Source organism: Galeopterus variegatus, unplaced genomic scaffold (genome assembly GCF_000696425.1).
Source record: "Galeopterus variegatus unplaced genomic scaffold, G_variegatus-3.0.2 Scaffold6482, whole genome shotgun sequence".
In the NCBI taxonomy this organism is placed as follows: Eukaryota; Metazoa; Chordata; class Mammalia; order Dermoptera; family Cynocephalidae; genus Galeopterus; species Galeopterus variegatus.
In genome coordinates, this window is record NW_007732593.1 from 74,082 (window position 1) to 92,734 (window position 18,653).

Sequence of the window (18,653 nt, forward strand, 5' to 3'; positions counted from 1 at the left end):
ATTCACAACAACACGGATGGACTTAGAGCAAATTATATTAAGTGAAACAAGTGAGGCACAGAAAGAGAAATACCACATGTTCTCACTTATTTGTGGGAGCTAAAAATAAATAAATAAATAAACACACAAACAAATAAAGTGGGGGGGGCTAGAATAACTACAAAAATTCCTTGAATTATTTAAGTCAAGAGAACAGATATGATGTGGGGGGGGGGTGGGCATGGAGAGGAACGGGTAAAGGGGCATGATAATCAAGTACAATGTATTTTGAGAAGTAAAATAAAAAAATGTTAAGCAAAAAAAAAAATCTGTCGATAAATGCATGCTTGAATATGCATTAGCATAAAAAGAATGCATTAGTAAACTTCTAGCTTAAAATTATTATGTAATATAAAATAATATGTACCTCGAGAACTGATATAGCAAGTAAATAGTCCTTTTATTCAGAGAGAAAAAAAAGAAGTAAACTAAGAACACCAAATTAGTTCCAGTGCAGAGTTTAAGTGGTAGAAACAGCAAATAATCCAACACAGAACTGAAAGATAAAACAAAGTACCTGCAACCAGAGACAAAGTTTGCTATTAACTAGTAAAGGTCTCATTTCACCAAAGAACACCTATAATACCTAGAAGGACTGGAAGTCACCTGGGCTACCAAGCCAGAAAAGAGGGAGGTCCGGGGGCCTCAGCAATGCCTCCCGACACCTGCAACCAATCCTGGGGGTGGGGGATGAGGGCCTCATCCATGCCCCCCTGACATGCACAGCAAGCCCAGAGGTGACCACAAACCATCTCAGGAAGCTCCCTGTGCTCTCCCAAGCTGGGTTAGTGGGGGGCCTCAGCCAGGTCCCCCCAACACACTCAGCCAGCCCAGCAATGACCACCGAGCTGCCGCAGGAAGTGCTCTAGGTTCTCCCGAGCTGAGGAGGTGGGGGGCCGAGGGCCTCAGCCATACCCCTCTGACACATGAAGCCAGCCCAGTGACGACCACCAAGACTCAGCAAGAAGGGCCTTGGGTTCCCGAGTTGGAGTGGTGGGGGGGTCGAGGGCTTTTGCCACACCTCCTTGACATTTGCACCCACACTGGCAATGACCAAGCCACTGCTGGAAGCACCCTGGTCTCACCTGTGGGAATGAGGGGGGTGCCACAGGCCTCAGTCCCACCCCTCCTCCTTCCTCCTTCTTCATCACATTTCATTCCCATCTCCCCTTCCCTCCCAACTGCCCAACTGCTCCCCAACAACACCCTAGAGTGTAACAAAATAATATTAAAACTACATTTTCTTTTTTAAAAAAAAGGTCTTCATTGTAAAAGTAAAAACTGATCCTCAAATTAACTTTGTGGAACATCTGATCACAGAGTTACTCTTTCCTCCAAGGAACAGTGCCATCATTAGAATCATGACACATACCCTGATATTTTTAAGAGAAATTCTATTTAAGAGAACTTCTTAAGGCTAGTGTTTTAATTACCATAAACAATTATTTGTATTCATTTGGTAAGTATTTTTTGTAGTGCTTACTGTCTGCCAAGGAGACACAATACTAAGTGTGGAGTATGCATGGAGCAAATGTACTTCACAGGGCCTGGTTTTCCAAAGCCTTGCAGTTTCAAATATTAACCTTGCAAGAAACAGGAAATTTTCCCCAGGCTATTTAGTCTCTGTGGTTAGATAAAGACTGATAACACAGCGAGGTTGCTGGCTCAAAGACAGACTGGTTACTGATTGACATGTGAAGTTACTGAAAAGCTGCTGGAGGGAGAAGGAATGTTTGCTAAATCAACCCTTTGTTAGTGGATCACTTAGTGGCCTAACAGGATGTCATCTGACTTGTTTTCACTGAACGTTACTAGCTTCTATTGGTAAACTTGTTAAAACTATGTCTCTTCCTGTAACTTCCTGGGCTGGAGAATAAATGCAGGAGGAAAACCCCAATTTGTTGTTAATTCCCCAAATGGAAGAAATGCTTCACTGTTGGGGGTGATGGGAGATTAACCTCTTTCTGGGGTGTCTCATTGCTCAAGAGAGATGGGCTTTGAGTAATCTTTGGTGACTCCATCACCAAGGGGGAAAGGGGTGACAAATCCGTGGGAACTAAGGGGGAAAAGGACAGAACTTTCATGAGATTGGAGAGCAGGAGTGTAAAGATAATCAAGTGAATATGTGTGGAATTTGTAGGCTGACCAGTGCTCTGAAGATGAGGTGCATGTAGCTATGAGAGCCTGTAACAGGAGGATTTGACTCAAGGAAGAAATCCTAAGGAAGGAAGGAAAGAAGGAAGGAAAGAAGGGGAACCGAAGGTGCAGTAAACATTCACTAGGAGGGGATGGCACATAGAAAGCTGTCTGCAAAAACAGCTTTTTGTATGCTGTTCCAGTGGTGGGATCTGGGCAGCTTTGAGAAACTTGAGAGGGGTGAGTGTCTGGAGGGCAGAGAGCTGCAATATGGTCAAGGGCCAGACTGTGAAAAATTAAAAGACAAATGTGAAAGAGAAGTGCTCAGAGCAACTACCTGCAAATAGTAAATAATCACAAAATCTACCGGACAATAATGAACATGAAAATGCTCACTGTTCTACAATAAGTCAACCTCTTGTACATCAACTGATCACATGAAAATCTCTTATTAAAATAACAGGAAAAATGGATATGAACAATCATGCATCATTTATTTTCACATATTTCCACTGCGGCCATGTTAGTCATTTTCACTTTCATTTACTAGGAATTCATGCAATGCAGTCAGTTTATCCAGAGGAAGCACAGCTATCAGAAAAATCAATCATTAATTTTACGATTTGGCAGGCAATATCACATCCTAGATGAACAAGAAAAAAATTCTATTTCTACTTTTTATTAAGTTTATAGAGTCAATCTGTGATTCAAGATGTAAAGTTTTTTTTTTTTTAATTTTGAAATTCATCTAAACATGGTCATAGTTGAAAATGCGCATACTTGCAGGGATTCCATAAAACAACTCAATAAAACAATGAAATGTGAGAATGTGGTTTTAAAATAGCTGTGTTAAGAAAGTTGATACTCCTCTCATTTGTGTTTGAAGAAACTGATTACATGTTGCTTAAAACATGAATCAATTAAATTCTTCTAGGAATTTATAGGAACACAAATATATACTTTTGAGGATATTATATCATGTGACATGCATGATATCCTTCTTCTAGATTAAAGTCTGTGGTGTGTCAACTACTACCCTAAGAAAAGATTACTAAAACTATAAAAAGCATGTCTGTGAAATACAATCTTGGGAAGTGTAAATTCAGACCTCTAATTCTTTATACCCTACTTGCTTTTTTTCTTCCTTCTAATTAGATTAGAGCTGTTTAATTACTAATGGATGTAAAAATTTTTCCCCTTTCTATTTTTTATTTTTCTTCACTTGAACTTCCAATAGGATTCACTTACAGGGTTTGGTTTTCTTTTAATATTTAAGATTTTTTGTTTCTTTCTTGAGTAGGAAATAAAGAAAAAAATGAACATTTTCAAAAAAGCACAATTCAGCTGATAGTTATGCATGGACACTTTTACAGATACACTTTTGACTTGATGCTAATTATTTATCACACTAAAGAAAAAATAAGGACATTTTTGACTTGATGCTAATCATTTATCACACTAAAGAAAAAATAAGGACTTGCCTCCACTACTCCCCCATTCCCCACCCCAAAACACAAAATCACCATGCCATATAAGGAGTATACAAAAGAATCAGAGGCAATAGATATATTGAACCAACTGTAAATATTGTACACTGCGTATGAAAAGACTTTCCTCTCTGAACTCAATGACAGACAATCACCCTAGGCAAACTATTAAGATTTTTATTCTTAAAAACTCACTAGAATGTACTGTAATTTAGTAACTATGTGATTTCACTAGATTTTAATTCCTCAGTAAACATAAACTGGGCTCTCAGGATTGTGGTTTTCGAAATTAGGATGTGTTTAGATTTGGAGACTATCCAAAATACATTCACAATTAGAAGAGAAAGCTCACTTCCAAATGTAGGCAATTGGGAGAAAAAGAGATTACATTCTACAGAAGGTTTGAATAACAAATGCTTCCATGTGTTTCACAGAGATCAAATAGAACTACTTTAAAACAGTCCAATGGCATTTAAGCATCTGGCAAAAAGAAAGAGTGTATTTATGGGAAAAGATTCAGGTTAGTCATATTTTATTGTTCTCAAGGATAAGCACTGGAATTCTAAATAAGATTATTCCTCATATATTTAATAACAAAAAATTGAATTTAAACATTACTTTCTTCTAAATAAAATTTACATGTCCCTCAACTGTCATTAGTAAACTATTAAGGCAAAATTAAGATTTATTCAGACACATCTCAAACACTGTTTTAGACCTGAAATTAATAATTACAGTTATACCAACAGAATAAAATTTGAAAGATTTCCACGGAGGACCCAAGCTAAGTCTAAGCATGTGCACCTTACTTTTTGTTTCCAGATACACCTTCATATGAACAAGACTCGGGCCACATAAAGTCACAGACTACATGTGCCTTACATGCCAGATAAGACCATAGCTCTCCAAACCTCAACAATCCCTACCACCTGTGCAAGTTACTGCCTCCCACTTCCCAATTTACCTTATTAAATCCACCCTGAGATAATGGACTGGGATGAGCTTTTCCCCCTTTACAGTGAACACAATGCTTAGCTCTGCCAGTAGGAGGTGCTGGAAATACACTGCAGAAGGAAGGGGGCTCCTCTTCCTAACTCAGGTGTACCTTTTCTCCTTCCTCCTGCATAGTTCATCAGCAGTGTGGGTGTGTGAGGACATGTGAGGGTGCTCTGCCCCAGCCCCAACAGTATACATAAATGCAGAGCCCTTGGCAACATTGCAGCCCTGGCCTAGGTCCTGTGACCATTTCACTCCCAATGTAAACATCATGCACTGTGCACCTGCACCAGCCATGGCTCACCTGTGCCCTGAAGTTGTTTCCAGGGCCCTTCCAACATGGACACTGTACGCTTGGGTTTCATTTCCACTGTGGCATCCTGACTTTTGCATGCCTGCCGACCACCTGTAGCTCACCTGCCCCCAGAAATTTGTTTTATGCTCTTCCAGAGACTGTTGACCAGCTGTGGCCCAGTTAACACAGTGGGCTGCAACCACACCTTCCCCAGCAAGATCTGCATCCAGCCTTAGAGAGGAGCTCCCCTTCCAAGTTTATCCTTCTTTCAGTATAGTCACTCAGCTTTAGGGTACCATTAGACTTATCTTTACATTCTTGTACTCTCCCACATGCTAACCATTCATTATAATACACTTCCTTGTTTACATTACTTCATGGTTTCTGTCCCCTCATTGAACGCATACTGATAGACCATCTAACAATCAGAGCCTCATGATCCACTTTCTGCCTTGAGATTACTATATTCCTTTCTCTGCATATCAATTTGAATGAATGAAACCTCACATGACCAAAACAGACAGACAACTCAAACCTCACATGACCAAAACAGAATTCTTACTTCCCCATCCTTTGCCAAGCCAATTCCACCTGTCACTGATGGCAGTCCCATCCTTCCAACCACTTGGGCCAAAAATCTTGGAATCATCTTGTTCCTTTCTTTCTCTCACAGTCCACACTCAACCCACTAGCAAATTCTATTGGCTTATTCTTCAAAATATTTCCAGAATCTGACCACTTCTCCCCAACTGCACTGCTTCCACTGAGGTCCCAGACATCATCATCTCTTAACTCCTGAGCATCTCGCACACCCCACCCTGCCTCCCCAGAGTCTGTACTCCAGAAGTCAGTCTTCCTCCTAAAACACAAATATTCCAGTCAAAACCCTACACTGACTTCCCAAATTACTGAGATGAGAAGTCACAATCTTACAAAGGCCTACAAGGCCCTAGAGAAGCTGTGCCCTCCAACATGTCTCTAGTTACCTCCTACTATAGTCTCTCTCCCACCATTTTAGTCGTGTCCGTCATCCTGCTTTTCCTTGAATACGTCAGGATTGCTCACCCTTAAGGCAGGGTAATGTATCCTAGATTTCCACGAAGCTTCTCTTCTTCACCTCCTGCAATTCCTAGTTGAAATATCATTTTGAAAATAGCAATAATGTATAAAATTGAACCCACCAGCCTGGGAAATCTCCACTCCCCTCACATTGATTTTTTTTCTCTAAAGCGCACAATATTTAAAAAACTGTAAATTATTTATTCTAGAAAACCCTACATTTAAGGATTTTAAAGCACTTATACTGATCTGTTATAATGATGGTTTGTGTCCAATTATTACAAATAATTTTCCTATACTACTAAGATGACATTTTCATGAAATAATTCTTATGGTAGGAAGAAATACATAAAACAGATATACCTCCAATTATTTGGTAACGAGTAAAATAGTAACTATGTTAAAGTTACAACTCTATAATAGATGCATTCCTTGTTTCTGAAAGTCTGGATTTATTTCAACTGCAATAGAGTAGCATTTTCCAAACTATATAATACTATTGTTCTCATTAGATTAATAATTGAATTGAAGGAAGGAGTCAATTAAAAATGCCCCCCACTTTAAGACTATCATTTACTTAGGCATATGACTCTGACCAGTGTTATTTTTAACCTCAAGTTAACATTTTCTCCAACTTATTTGATTACGCAACATGTTTTTCACTACAGACTACAAAAAGAAAATAGTGTTTCACTAAATTCAGTTACTGGAGAATTCACGCTTTTAAAAATCAACAATTTTTTTTTCCAACAAAGCTCAGATTGTATAGCTGGTATCAGAGAGGCTACTAAACTCATTTAGATGTTAAAGTTATGTGCAAAAATGACTAAAGCTACACAGATAAACAGAATACTATGTTGATCAAGATACAATACAAAATTATCCTATAGAACAACAAACAAGCAAACAAACAAAAAACGGGGAAAATGTGACCAAGTATGAAAGGAAAACACAATCAATAGATGTCAACTCCAAGATGACCCAGATGTTCAAATGATCAGAGGAAGACTTTAAAGCAGCGATTATAACTATGCTAGATGATGTAAAAGAAAATAGATTAAGAATGAATGGACAAATTAGGAACCCCAAGAGATGATCTGGGGCAGATGGCAGAGCAAGAAGCACCAGGAATCTGTCTCCATACCTAGACAATTACAATAACAGAATCTGTCTGATGTAACTGTTTGGTAACTCTGGGGTCTGTTCAAGGCTTGCAACTTCCAGGGGAAGCCTTGGACTTTATACTGCACAAATTTAATTTAGGTCAATTTCATCTCTCTGCACATTAGTAGCCACCCATCCCCCACCCCCAGCCCAGTGGCAGCCGGCTGTGCACATGTTCCTGAAGCACCTTGCAAGCAGCTGCAGGAACCAAAGTGGGCAAAAAGGACCCTATGCTCCAGATACCAGGAATCTGTGCTCTGATCTCTGATTACTCCTTCTGGTCACAAAGAGGCAGGAAATCATTGTTATTGCACTTTCCTCGACTGCTCACTGCTGCAAGCCCCTTCCTGTCAGGCTGAAGTGACTGCCAAGGGCTTTAAAAGGCCAGAGCCCTCTTTTTTTACAGGGTTAATTTTTCTCTTCTCTACCTTTTGGAATCCAGACATTAAAGATGAGGATTTTAAAAAACAATTGCATATATGGGGAAAATAAGAGAGTGACCTTGCACCAAGGAACCAGGGAACCAGGGAAAGGTGCAAGTTCAGGTTCAGAAAAGACCAGAGAAGACCTTAAGTTTACACTTCAGACTAAGTATAAATCACTGTAAAATAAACTTCCCTTATAAATATAATTGTCCTCAATGTTCTAAATTTTTCTGTATATATTTCTACATATGGATATATCAGGTTTAAATAAGACATTCATTCACACACACACACATATGCACAGACAAATTATGTACACACAAACATGTATATATGTATATGTAATGTATGTGCAAGACAGATACACACACCCAACAACATCTTAACTTATTATGATCTGTTGAAAAAATTACTTTCCTCTGCTATTTCCTCATTTCTTCCATATGGCCCTCGTGCCTGGCAGAGGGTTATTATAAAAGACACAAGAGAAAGGAAAACTGTCTGTAACTCCAAATGGTTATGTTTTAAATTCCCATTTTGTTGGGACACTACTATACTAACCACATGATTAAATTTCCAGTCTGTCCACTATATGGAAACAACTATGTAATAAACTATTCGAACCTTCCCTCTCAGTCCTCCTTCACGACAGCCTCACTGAAGTCTTCTACACCTGATTAACAGGTTCTGTAGGATGCACCATGAGAAACATTTGCTCTTACAAAGGTCCCACTCTCACAGGTGAGATGACATATACATATGTTTGAAAGCACCAAGTTCAAGAGTGGACAAGCAGACTGAACACACAGTCCTCAAGGGAGTGGTCACGGAGGAGAACCTGCACCCTGCCCTCCCACACGTGTCTCTAAGAGCCAGGAATTCTTTGACTTGAGACAAAAAATCAAGGACCAACTAAGGCCAGAGCCCAAAGAGCACAGAGGTTTAACCAAAGATAGATCAATGGCAAGAGCAAAAAGAACTCAAAGATATTAGAGACAAACTAGGACCACATGGAGACTTTCTCCTAGATATAATCAAAAGCACTGAAAAGAGAATTGCTTTCTTACTCCACAAATCAATGTTCTGTAATTTAGCCTGTCCAAGCTAAAAATATGCCATATACTTCTGCACAGGTCACACTCCCCAAAGGCACTGACTACACCATGCTATAATTATTCTCCTCTGATACCTTATTCCCTTTTCTTGCCTCCTTCTTAAAAAAAAGTGCTACACAGAAGAGCTGAAAATCCTGCAACTTAGTGAAGTGAACTGTGTCAGTGCAGAGAAATGGAGCCAGAATGAATTAAATCCCAGCTACACCACCACACGAGCTGTGCGACCTTCAGCAAGTCACTTAACCTCTATATGTCTAAGTTTCCTCATATGTAAAATAGGGATAATAACAGCACCTGCCTGGAGTTCATCAGAGAAATGGAAATCAAAACCACAATGAGATATAACCTCAAACCTATAGGATGACTACTATAAAAAGACAAGAAATAAGAAGCACTGGTGAGGATGTGGAGAAAAGGGAACCCTTGTTTACTGTTGGTGGGAATGTACATTGATACAGCCATTATGAAAAGCAGTGTGGAGGTGCCTCAGAAAATTAAAAACAGGCTTCCAGTCAAGATGGCAGAATAGACAGTCTCCAGCGTCACTCTCTCCCATAAATCAACCAATCTACAGCTATAAAAAAGCAAAAACAAAAACAGCCTAGCTAGGGCTGCTGGAGCTCAGGGGAAGAGGAGGAGAGACGTATGGAGTGCATGAAGGTGGGAGAAGCCACAATGAGAGAAAGAAAAAACTGCTCAGATCATTTTGTGCCACTGTCACTTTAAGGCTGAAGCTGTTGCGCTCATGGAGCAGGAGCTGACAGAAGCCACAGCTGTGCCCTTCAGATGAAGTTGCTTGGAGGCCGCAGGGGAGAAGAGGGCCTTGGTGACCCCCAGGCCAGCAAGACCACTAACAGGGTTCCAGAGGACCTACACAGGAGTGAGGAGCCAGAACAGCTGAAAAAAAGGAGCCACTCAGAGGCCGGTGAGTCATTGCAAGGGACCGGCACATGGGCCCATCCCATGGGAAGTGTTTGCAGTACGGTTGGCGGGGGAGACGGGCCCACTGGAAGAACACTGGGGCACAGCAAGGACAGCTGGAATATAGAATTGCATGGGGTGCAGCTTGAGAAAAGACTCAGGCCCAGATCAGAGTTTCTGCACAACCCAGGTGCACTGGGTCTCTGGAGAGCTAGAAGCACCTATAAAGTCAACCATTAAAACCTGAGCTGCACAAAAAGCCCTCCCTAGGGAATCAGCAGCAAAGCAGCAATTTAGCTCAACCACACAGCTCAAGTACTGGTTCCCACAGGAAGGAAGTTCCCCCATTTTAGAAGTAAGCAAAGGACAAAAAATTGGTTCCAGCCCCACCCAAGGTCTTGAGGCAAGGATCTGGGAAGGGAATCCCCTACCACAACCAGGCACACTAACAGTGCCAAGGAGCATGCCAAAAACATCACCTCCATGTGGGTGGCCCACCACAGCCACCACAATAACCACAGCTGCTGCGAAGGCATCACAACCACCGTGCAGATTGTCCACCAAGTCACTGGAGTGCACTGACATGAGGAGAGACACCAGCAGAGACCAAAGAAAAGAAGAGGATGTCTCTCTCCACAAAGCCCATTCCAGAGTGACAGAAGAAGCATCTGCTCTACATAATATGGGAGGACCTGAACACACCTCTCAGCATTGGACAGATCATCTAGGCAACAAATCAACAGAGTAACCATTACTCTTTCAGAAGGAGAGAAGAAATCTAGGGTTATCAGAGGTGGGAGGGTGGAGGGAGAGGGCGATAGGGAGAGATTGGACAAGGGGCATAAAGAATAAGTATAATTTGTAACAATACATATGCTAGTAATATTGATTTGATCGACATATGTTAACATCGACCCCCCCAAATATGTATAATTGAATATGATTCAATAAAAATTTTTTTAAAAAATAAAGAAAATTAAAAATAGAACTATCACATGATCCAGCCATACCACTGCTGGGTACATATCCAAAGGAAATGAAATCAGTATGTGGAAAAGATATCTGCACTCCCATATTCAATGCAGAATTATTCAAAGCAGCCAAGATTTGCAAACAACCTAAGTGTTCATTGACAGATAAATGGTAAAAAAATTGTATCACATATACACAATAGAACATTATTTGGCCATAAAAAAAAGGAAATCCTGTCATTTGTGAGAACACGGATAAACCTAGAAGACATTACACTAAGTGAAATAAGCCAGACACAGAAAGACAAATAAAAAAATCTAAAAATTCAAACTCATAGAGGCAGAGAGTATATAACAGTGGTTGCCTGGGAGTAGGAGTGGGGGAAATAAGGAAATAGTGATCAAAAGACACAAACTTTCAGTTATGAGAGAAACAAGTTCTGGGGATCTAATGCACAGCATGGGTGCTCAGGGATGTGTTGATTTAATTGTGGTAATCACTATAGAATGTATATGTATATCAAATCAGCATGTTGTATACCTTGAATATATTCAATCTTTATTAGGCAATTAAACATTTTAAAATTTAAAATGTGTGTGTGTGTGTGAAGTGCAAAGAGCAATGTTCAGCTCAAATTATCCCCCACATAAATATTGACTATTGTTTCCAAAGAGGAAATGTGAGTAACCTCACAGGCAACAAGTTTTGAGTCACAATCTTTAAAACCATGAGACCACACATTTGTCAAATATGTTTCTGGAAAGTACTGTAACACACATTCCTACTAACATGAATTCACTGCACCCAGATCAAATATTCTCATAGGACATGAAAGCAATGAGCCTACATGTGTACAGGGACATGTACTGTGTATGCATTCTACACTCGCACAAAATCCCTTCTATTACTCACATTCTCATAGAGAGCTTGAAGGGTCTCCAGGTCAACCACAGAATTGTCCAAGTTCATAACAGCTGTGAAGAAAAGACAAAACAAAATATAAATTGCCGAAATCCAGCTGTGAAAAAGATGTTTGACCATCTCATGCAATAGAGTTCATGACCCAGCAGTCAGAAGGTGGAGGGGCCCACCTGCTTCTCTACAAAGACAGTATCCGGGAATTTCAATATCAGACATCAAGTGTTAAAGCTTTCACTTGCTCCACAAATACTTTAAATCCCATAAATATAGCGCATAGTCCATGGTCAGAGAGAAACTGTAAGTCTGTCATCCATGGCCCAAATGAACAAATCTGAAAAATCACTGCTACACCCTAGTTTTATACCAATAATTACTCATATCTGCCAACTGATTTAAAACATTTGACAAAGGTTAAATTCAATCATTAAACTGACAGACTTAGTACAGAAATGATAGATGTATTTCCTGTTACAGTTCCTTGAAGTGTTATAATCAAAGGACAATCATTTGATGTTGGTATTGAGATTAGCACAGATTGATCCATCCTTAAAATTTCATCCTTAATGCCCTGATCAGATTTGTGCCAAGTAGCCAGAGAAGGTCTTGTGAGATTAAAAATTTCCAGGAGAAAAATCACAAAGTGGATAATCACAAACTGAATATATTTATTTTGATAACTGAGGTTTTCTATTTGACTATGGCAAAAATCTCAAGAAAGAATTAAAAAAGACAAGTGGGAAATGGAAGCATCAGATGGATGAGAAATTTAATCAAAGAAATTTACCATTTGTATCTGGAGCTGGGAACAGAGACTGGATTTACCAACAAATATCCTACCAAATAGGATATGATACTTCTGCCCTAATAATTCACTATCTCAATTTCCGGAAAATTAGGTCTCTAATATAAATCTAAAAGTTTGATTAAGACTCTCAGACAAATCTACTTACTCTTTAGACCATATAAGGCAAACATATCACAAACTGTTTAATGTTTCAAAGCAGTAAAACATAGTCCAACTCAATTTGTCCATATTTCAAAAATTAATTAAAAGGGATTAACTAAAGATTTTCACTGGGGTAATATATAACAAAATGCATAAAATCTAAATAAAGATGGAAAATTCAAGTATAGAATTACCCTCTTGAGATGTGCACAGAGTCTAGCCCTTTATAAAATCTTACAGTGAATCCACAGGTTTCTGCCTTTGGAATTCATTACCTAGCAAATAATTCCAGTAATTCTCTATAAATATTTGGTGATATAGTGAGAGATTGATGGGGAAACTATTAAGGAAATACTAATAGTCAACTCAATATACCGTTTCATCATCAGAACAAGACAAAGAAACACAATAAAATCATTCATATTCAAGTCAAAACTCATAAAAAATACAATCATCCTTTTACTTTATCCATCATTTTAAAACATACTCTTATTCCTATAAGTTTTCCCCACATAAAACTTTACTCATGGATATCCTGAAGTTTCTCATCTTTTTATCTCATGCAAAGTCATTTATTTACCAATATCATAATAAATGTCATTTGCTCCTAAATTCTCAAAAGGTCCTAACACAGGAAACCTCATTTTTCACTCATGCACAAAGAAATCTCACTGGAAGGCAACACTGTAACTGTTTATCCACACAATTCTCCCTTAGTTGGCTTCATGCATGAGAGATGTTAATACAATGCAATGGCAGCCAGCCGTTTTGAGGGCACAATATAGACATTCTTATGTCGCTGAAAAGGAAGATTAGATACTGACAGAAGAATGGATGTAGTGATAGGAGTTCTAGACAAGAAATAAAGTAAAAGATAAAATTGGGGGAAGACGAAGGTATGGAAGTGCTATATTTCCTCAATTTAAAAAGCACATGTTAACATTTTAGAGATCAGGACTTGGATTAAAATCCTTAAGTTACTGCATCTTTTAGTAGTGTTTTTCATCATTCCCTCCCTTAAAATCTGTGATTACACAGATGGTGCATTTTCAGTTGATGAGTTTGTAAAATCAAGGAAATAAGATAAGGTATTCACTCACGTATTCAACAAATGTAAAGTGTCTCTCATACTCTAGAAAGGTTAGATTACTTGCGTAATAAAAATCTGAGATTGTAGTTATTGGATGAGAATGTGTTGCATTACCCAGTGCTGAAAGTCTGCAGACAACTGGTTATGCACAAAGACTACTCCAATCAGATTTCGAGTGACAATCGTGGTTAAAAAAATTACATATTTATAATGTATATAAATTTATATATGTTTAACATATCTATTATTTATATAAATGTTATATATAGACTTTTTTTTTTTTTCCTTTTTTTACTGACCGGTAATGGGATCGCAACCCTCAGTGTCGCGCCTGTACCGTGCTCAGCCAGTGAGGGGGAACCGGTCTCCACATGGGATCTGAACCCTCGGCGGGAGTGCCGCTGCACTCCCAAGCGGCGCACTCTCCAGTGCACCATCGGGCCGGCCCATATATAGACTTTTTTTAAGGTGGAAAAAGATTCAAGGAAAAAACTCCTCAGAAATCTTTCAGTTCCAGGTCCAAATTTCAGCCTTGTTTGGGATGAAAATACCTGAGTATTGAAATTATATCAAGTTGATAGTTCCTCAGAAGAGAAGACGATTTTTATAAGATGCAGTTTGTTTTTGTGGAAATAACATAGAACATAGAATCAAACTAACCTTGGTATAAATTTAAATTTTTATTCACTGTTGCATTACTTTGAGCAAGTCACTTAGTAAGCTTCAGTTCCTTTATGGTGGTGTGGGGGGGTAAATAATGGAAATTATTACCCTAATTTTAGCTCCAATATTTAAAAACAATCAAGAATGTCTTTGGTTTTCTGGGGACCAAAGGCAATGACAAAAGGGTCTGGCATGTGGTGTGTTGATGTCATTTCCCCAGGCCAACGTTCACACAAAAGTTCAACTCTTAGAAGATCCTTCCAACTCTAATAAGCCTTATTACCAAACCCAAAGTCAAACAAGTTCCTTTTTGTTCTATCTGTGTTTTTGTTCTCTTACATATCAAAGAGAAAAATTCCAACTGCATCTACTGTGGCACTTTCACCTGAATGATGAACTACTGGAACTATTAGAACTAAATGTGCAGGTGCTGGTCTTATCTATTACACTGTCTTGTTTGTTTAGCATTTAAACTGTTAAGCAGAAGATGTGATTTTAGAACATAAATAAATCCAAAAATTTTTAAAGTATATTCAATGATAAATGTTTAATTCAGATTACTTTATCCTCTCATGTACAACCAGGAACTGATGTGATTATACTTCAGATTAGAGGTCAAATATCTCTCACTCAATTCCTTCGCCTGCTCTAAGACATTCAGGAACATCCTTCATTGTCTGGGACTCATCACATTTTCCACCCCCACCTACCCCCTGAAGCTCTATCATGCAGTTTTAATTACTTTTCAAATGTGTGTGTGTGTGTGTGTGTGTATGTGTGTATAAAAACAAATGTTACTAAAAATTTTACCAAGAAGCATCTGTTCTGTTTTTATGTAGGAGGGTGCAAGGATGAAGGAGGTGTTAAGAGAAAACACTGGCCCTTTTTGTACATGAACAAATTATTCATTTATTTGTCAAGTATGCGAAGTTTCCATTATTACAGCAACTGGGGATGTTTATCATTCCCTTTAAACACCTTACAATGACCATGTGTTAATAATCACTTCAGACCAAATGGACAGCAATTTTATTTTTATTTTTATTTATTTATTTATTTATTTTGTCTTTTTTTGTGACCGGTAAGGGGATCGCAACCCACCAGCCATCTCTATATAGGATCCGAACCCGCGGTGGGAGCGCTGCTGCGCATCCAAGCGCCACACTCTCCCGAGTGCGCCACGGGGCCGACCCAGCAATTTTATTTTTAAGCCCACAAGTTTATAAACTGATGGTGTGACAGAGAAGTAGAACATACCAACGTGCTTCAACAACTTCATGGAAAGATTCATGTAACCTTAATTTCACTTTTCCATGAACTTTTTGAAGTACCCTCAGAGTACTCTTTCAGGCTTTTTTACCAACCGGCAGTGTGTCTTTGTCTTTGATCAAGGCACTAAAATTCTCTGAGACTTCATCAAGGGGACAATAACTTTTGCCTCTAGCATACGTTTATCATGTGTAGAAAACAGAATTATATACTAAAAAGGATCATTCAAAAAGCCTTGGAATAATTAATGTAATTAATTTGAAAATGTATAGTGTCTATGAACACACTGTTAGTAACTAGAGTCAGAGCTTACAATGTGTTAGATTAAAATTAAGTTTAGGATTAAACATTTGCTTTCAACAATCAAAAGTTAAGACAATAAATAGCTCTTTTCTTCATGAACTCCATGGTATGAGATTGCTGCAGTCCAATGCTGTTTTCATTAAATCATGCTATTACAAAATGAAGAGTGAAATAGTCTATTTTGGAACTCAAATAGTCAACTTATTTAACCTAAGATATTTAAAATATCTAAAAATAAAAGGCCCAAACAAAAAGTTTTCTTTTGATTTTGAGATGCTGCATTACAGAAAAAGAATTACAAAAAAAGCATTTCAAAATAAAAAAGCGTTATAGACTCAATGTAGCAAACAGCCTCCCACTGGACAACTGACGTTATATACAAGCAGAGGTCAGCCAGGTGTCTATCCCCTGGACAAGTGGTTTTGGTATTAATGTGTCTCCTCCATAGCTGCCTTATTCAGCACCAGAGACATGGGACATGCTTCTTATTCTAACATACTGCAATGTTAAATCACCCAGGACTAGAGGGCAAAGTGACATATCTGTCTGAACTTCTCCATGAAAAGAAGAATCCTGCTATCAAATAACTGCACAGAAGGGGAAAAAATGATGTTTTATGAGCCCAAGTTTGAGAAAATCATTTAAAACAAAACACTTCACAAAATATTAATGATTAGCCAAACCTGAAAATCTTTCACATTTCTAGAGTGGCCAGCTGAAGTAGTGTACTTTAATAGTGTAAATCAACAAGATATGATTACTCTTGTTGAATGGAACAGTTTAAGCCAAAGAACAGTGACAGGGCCTGCCTTACCCCCACCTGGATGCTGTTTGAATCAGGGACCTGCTGGAGGGGGCAGGACTGGAGCAGGCTCAGGCTGCACTTGATGGCCCATTCCCTCCACCAGTCCTGAACATGCATCCCAGCCACTGTGTTCTCTTGCCTTACTCCTTTCTGCTTCCCCCAAAAGCAGAAAACCTCACAGTGTTTATTTATGAGGAGGTATGTTAGTTATCCCTTTCTGCATAGCAAGTTACACTAAAGTTGAGGGTCTTAAACAATACACATTTATGATCTCGGTTTCTGTGGGTCAAGAATCTGGGTGCAGCTTGTATGGGGTGCCTTTGCCCTAAAGTATCTCATAAGACTGTAATCAGTGTTGGCTGGGGCTGCAGTCTCATCTGAAGGCTCTGTAATGGGATCCATTTCCAAGCTCATTCACTGGTTATTGGCAGGATTCAGTTCCTCAGGCTGAGGGCCTCAGCTCCTTATGGCCTGTGGGTTGGAAGCCTGTCTCAGTTTCTTGCCGGATGGGCTTCTCTACAGGGCAGCTCATAACAAGGCAGCTGGCTTCTCTTGTAGTGAGAGAGAAAGGGCACACAAGACAGAGTCTCCTTCTCTTTGTAACCAAATCTGTCAAATGACATCCCAACAACTCTGTCATATTCTATCCATTGTGAGTCATGAGGTCCGGCCCACACACAGGGGAGGAGATTGCACAAGCGCATGAATACCAGGAGGCGGGGACCTTTGGGGCCACCTGAGGGGCTGCCCACCACACCACATTGCTAACCCATGGCTATTTGTTCCTTATACTTCAAGCCCGAACTTGTGGTTTTCTACTGCTCTCTATCCTGTATTAATTTTATTAATGTGAATGTTTTTACTTTCTTATTAGCTCTAAGTTGCAAGCAGAAACAGGAAAGCATCTTGATTCAGTGGAAAGAAGAAATGCACTTGTCAGAAAAGCTGGCTTCTTTTACAGGTATACCTTGTCAAATCAGCTAACCCTCCTAATTTCTACAGAGAGAGATTATATGAAATATGCTATGTAGATGTATAGAGACATATGAGATACTAATATGGACAGACTCTTCACGAGGACTCATGGCTTCTCACCACCTTCCACACTTTTAAGCAAGGACAGACAGCCAAGGATCAAATAACCTACAGGAAGCCTCTACCTGGGATGTTAGAGTCCAAAAACAGGAAAAAATAAAGGCAGTAAAACTCCTCCACCTCCTACAAAGGAACATCCGTAGTTTTCTCTGCCCATGACTTCTTCTTCTCATCCCTCAAGCTTCTGTCCTGATCACTCAGGCACCGGCGACTCAGATCTTGTGAAATCCAAATGCACACTTCTCAGTCCTCGGCAGCATGGGACAGAGGTGCAAATCCCTTCCTCGTGACCTACGGGCTTATCTCGTCTTCCAGGAGAGCACTCTCTTCCTCTTCCTCCTGCCTGCGACGTCCACCACTGCTCAGTCTCCTTTGCTGGCTCCTTCTCTCCCCAGCCTCTCAACATCATCTTTGAATGTTGAAAGGCTGAAATAGGCTGAGGTTGGTAATTCCCCCTAAATTAGGTCTAACTTTAAGGTCTAACTTTAATGCTACTGGGCAAACTTCCTTGAGATCCCTCTGATTACCCTTTCATAAACAACTAACTTCACTCTAGTTGACATCATACTCCAAAACACAGAACAGAAAAATAATAATATGTCAATCACATTGTCGTCTCACAGACAGCACTGGAAGGTAATGGGACACAGTGGGCTCTGATGTCAACTGGCTCCAGGACTTATTATCTGCATAGCCCAGAGCATCTCAATTTCCTCACCTGTGAAATGAACCTAATAAGGTTACTTTATAGGGATTTTGCAGTAGACCAAATAATACAAGCAAAATTCCTACAGGCAGTGCTATGCACAAAACAATATTTGGAAATTGGTGGTTATTCAGGGTCTTTTGTTTTTCAAAGCAATCCTGAACAAAAAAAACAAAGCTAGAGGTATAACTCTGCCTGACTTCAAATTATGCTACAAAGCTGTTGTAAACAAAACAGCATGGTACT

General features: G+C 39.3%; 1 protein-coding gene and 1 pseudogene across 1 annotated transcript in view; one reads left to right on the top strand and one right to left on the bottom strand.

Moving 5' to 3' along the window:
• Positions 1-18,653, bottom strand: part of LOC103606333 (formin-2-like) — a gene marked incomplete at its 3' end in the record, with an annotated part of 94,470 nt that overhangs the window by 64,901 nt on the left and 10,916 nt on the right. The window contains exon 2 of the mRNA XM_008590950.1: positions 11,522-11,583. Within this exon, the coding sequence (XP_008589172.1) occupies positions 11,522-11,583 (62 nt within the window). The remainder of the gene's footprint in view (positions 1-11,521; positions 11,584-18,653) is intronic.
• LOC103606332 overlaps positions 11,668-18,653 on the top strand; it is a 10,307-nt pseudogene continuing 3,321 nt past the window's right edge.